This window comes from Egretta garzetta, unplaced genomic scaffold (assembly GCF_000687185.1).
Source record: "Egretta garzetta isolate BGI_Z169 unplaced genomic scaffold, ASM68718v1 scaffold27, whole genome shotgun sequence".
NCBI lineage: Eukaryota > Metazoa > Chordata > Aves > Pelecaniformes > Ardeidae > Egretta > Egretta garzetta.
This window is the reverse complement of record NW_009260400.1, coordinates 2,795,344-2,796,715: the sequence shown is the minus strand read 5'-3', so window position 1 is coordinate 2,796,715 and position 1,372 is coordinate 2,795,344. Positions and strand designations below refer to the sequence as shown.

The 1,372-nt window shown below is 49.5% G+C and overlaps 1 protein-coding gene across 5 annotated transcripts in view; it reads right to left on the bottom strand.

Moving 5' to 3' along the window:
• Positions 1–1,372, bottom strand: part of CENPT (centromere protein T) — a 25,083-nt gene that overhangs the window by 17,265 nt on the left and 6,446 nt on the right. For all 5 annotated transcript variants that reach the window (XM_035898846.1, XM_035898845.1, XM_035898847.1 and 2 more), the window contains one exon: positions 187–615. In XM_035898846.1, coding sequence (XP_035754739.1) covers positions 187–615 — 429 coding nt within the window. The remainder of the gene's footprint in view (positions 1–186; positions 616–1,372) is intronic.

The window sequence follows — 1,372 nt, the reverse complement described above, 5'->3', positions numbered from 1 at the left end:
TGCAGTCTCCATCCCTGGAGACATGTAAAGGCCGCCTGGACACTATCCTGGGCAACCTGCTCCAGGCGGCCCTGCTTGAGCAGGGGGGTTGGAGAAGGTGACCTCCAGAGGGCCCTGCCGTCCTCAACCAATCTATGCTTTCAGATAATACCTGCTAAGCCCCGAGTCCTAACCCACAGTACTCACTGCCAACCACCACCTCTTCTGCAAGAGAAAGCTGCTCCATTGGGTTACTCTTCTGGGAATGATCTCGCTTATCTTCTTGCTGGTTTGCAGGTGTTTCTGGAGATACAAGAGTCATTCTGTCAACACGCTCATGATCAAGGATTAAGTCCTCAGAATGTCTTTGGATCCTTCCCTCACTTGCACCCACACTGGTTTCCAGACCCATCAGCTTTGCTTCCTCTTGAGCTGCATCAGAAATCTTGCTTCTCTGTGCTGAAGTTTTTGAATCCGATAGCTGTGGTTCGAGAGCCGAAAGCTTATTGTGGCTCTGTTCATCAAACTGAGGCTGAACAAAGAGCTCCGTGTTACTCAGCACAATTTCTGCATCACTTGTGAGCGTGCTTGTTCGAATCCCAGATGCAGTTCGGGAGTCCACAAGATAGTTCTGTGCTGTTTGGATAAAGTTTTAAAACATGTTTTACGTGAAATATGTTCAAGGTCATAGGAACACCCATGTACTGCCAGTACTCGCATAATCAAAAATTTAAGTCATTCAACCAAATTGTATTCACCCTCCACAGATCAAACAGTGAAATTCTATCACCACACTTCAGTGCCCCTAACTTTCTCTTCCAAACCATCACCCCAGTACCCACAGTTGTGAACACGATCCCAAATGATTCCTGCAGTAGAAGTCACCTAACTGGGTGAAGCACATATTTATGTGCACAGAATCAAAGCAACTACAGATGCAGAGCTTCATTCTAATCTTGCCTCCCAAATCACACTGGATTTCTGTGAACGTGCTAGTAGCCTTTACACCCGAAAATACAAACCATGCTTCATAGAACAGAAGCACAGAATCGTAGAGGTTGGAAAAGCCCTTTAAGCTCAACAAGCCCAACCGTTCCCCTAACCCTGCCATCCCACCACTAAACCCTGGCCCTAAGCACCTCCTCTGCCTGGCTTTTAAATCACCCCAGGGATGGGGACTCAACCCCTTCCCTGGGCAGCCCCCCCCAGGGCCTGACAGCCCTTGCGGGGAAGGAATTTTTCCCAATGTCCAACCTAAACCTGCCCTGGCACAACTTGAAGTAATTTCCCCTCATCCCATCACCCATTCCCTGTGAGCAGAGCCCGACGCCCCCCAGCTCCCCCCTCCTGTCAGGCAGTTGTAGGCAGCGATAAGCTCTCCCCTCAGCCTCGT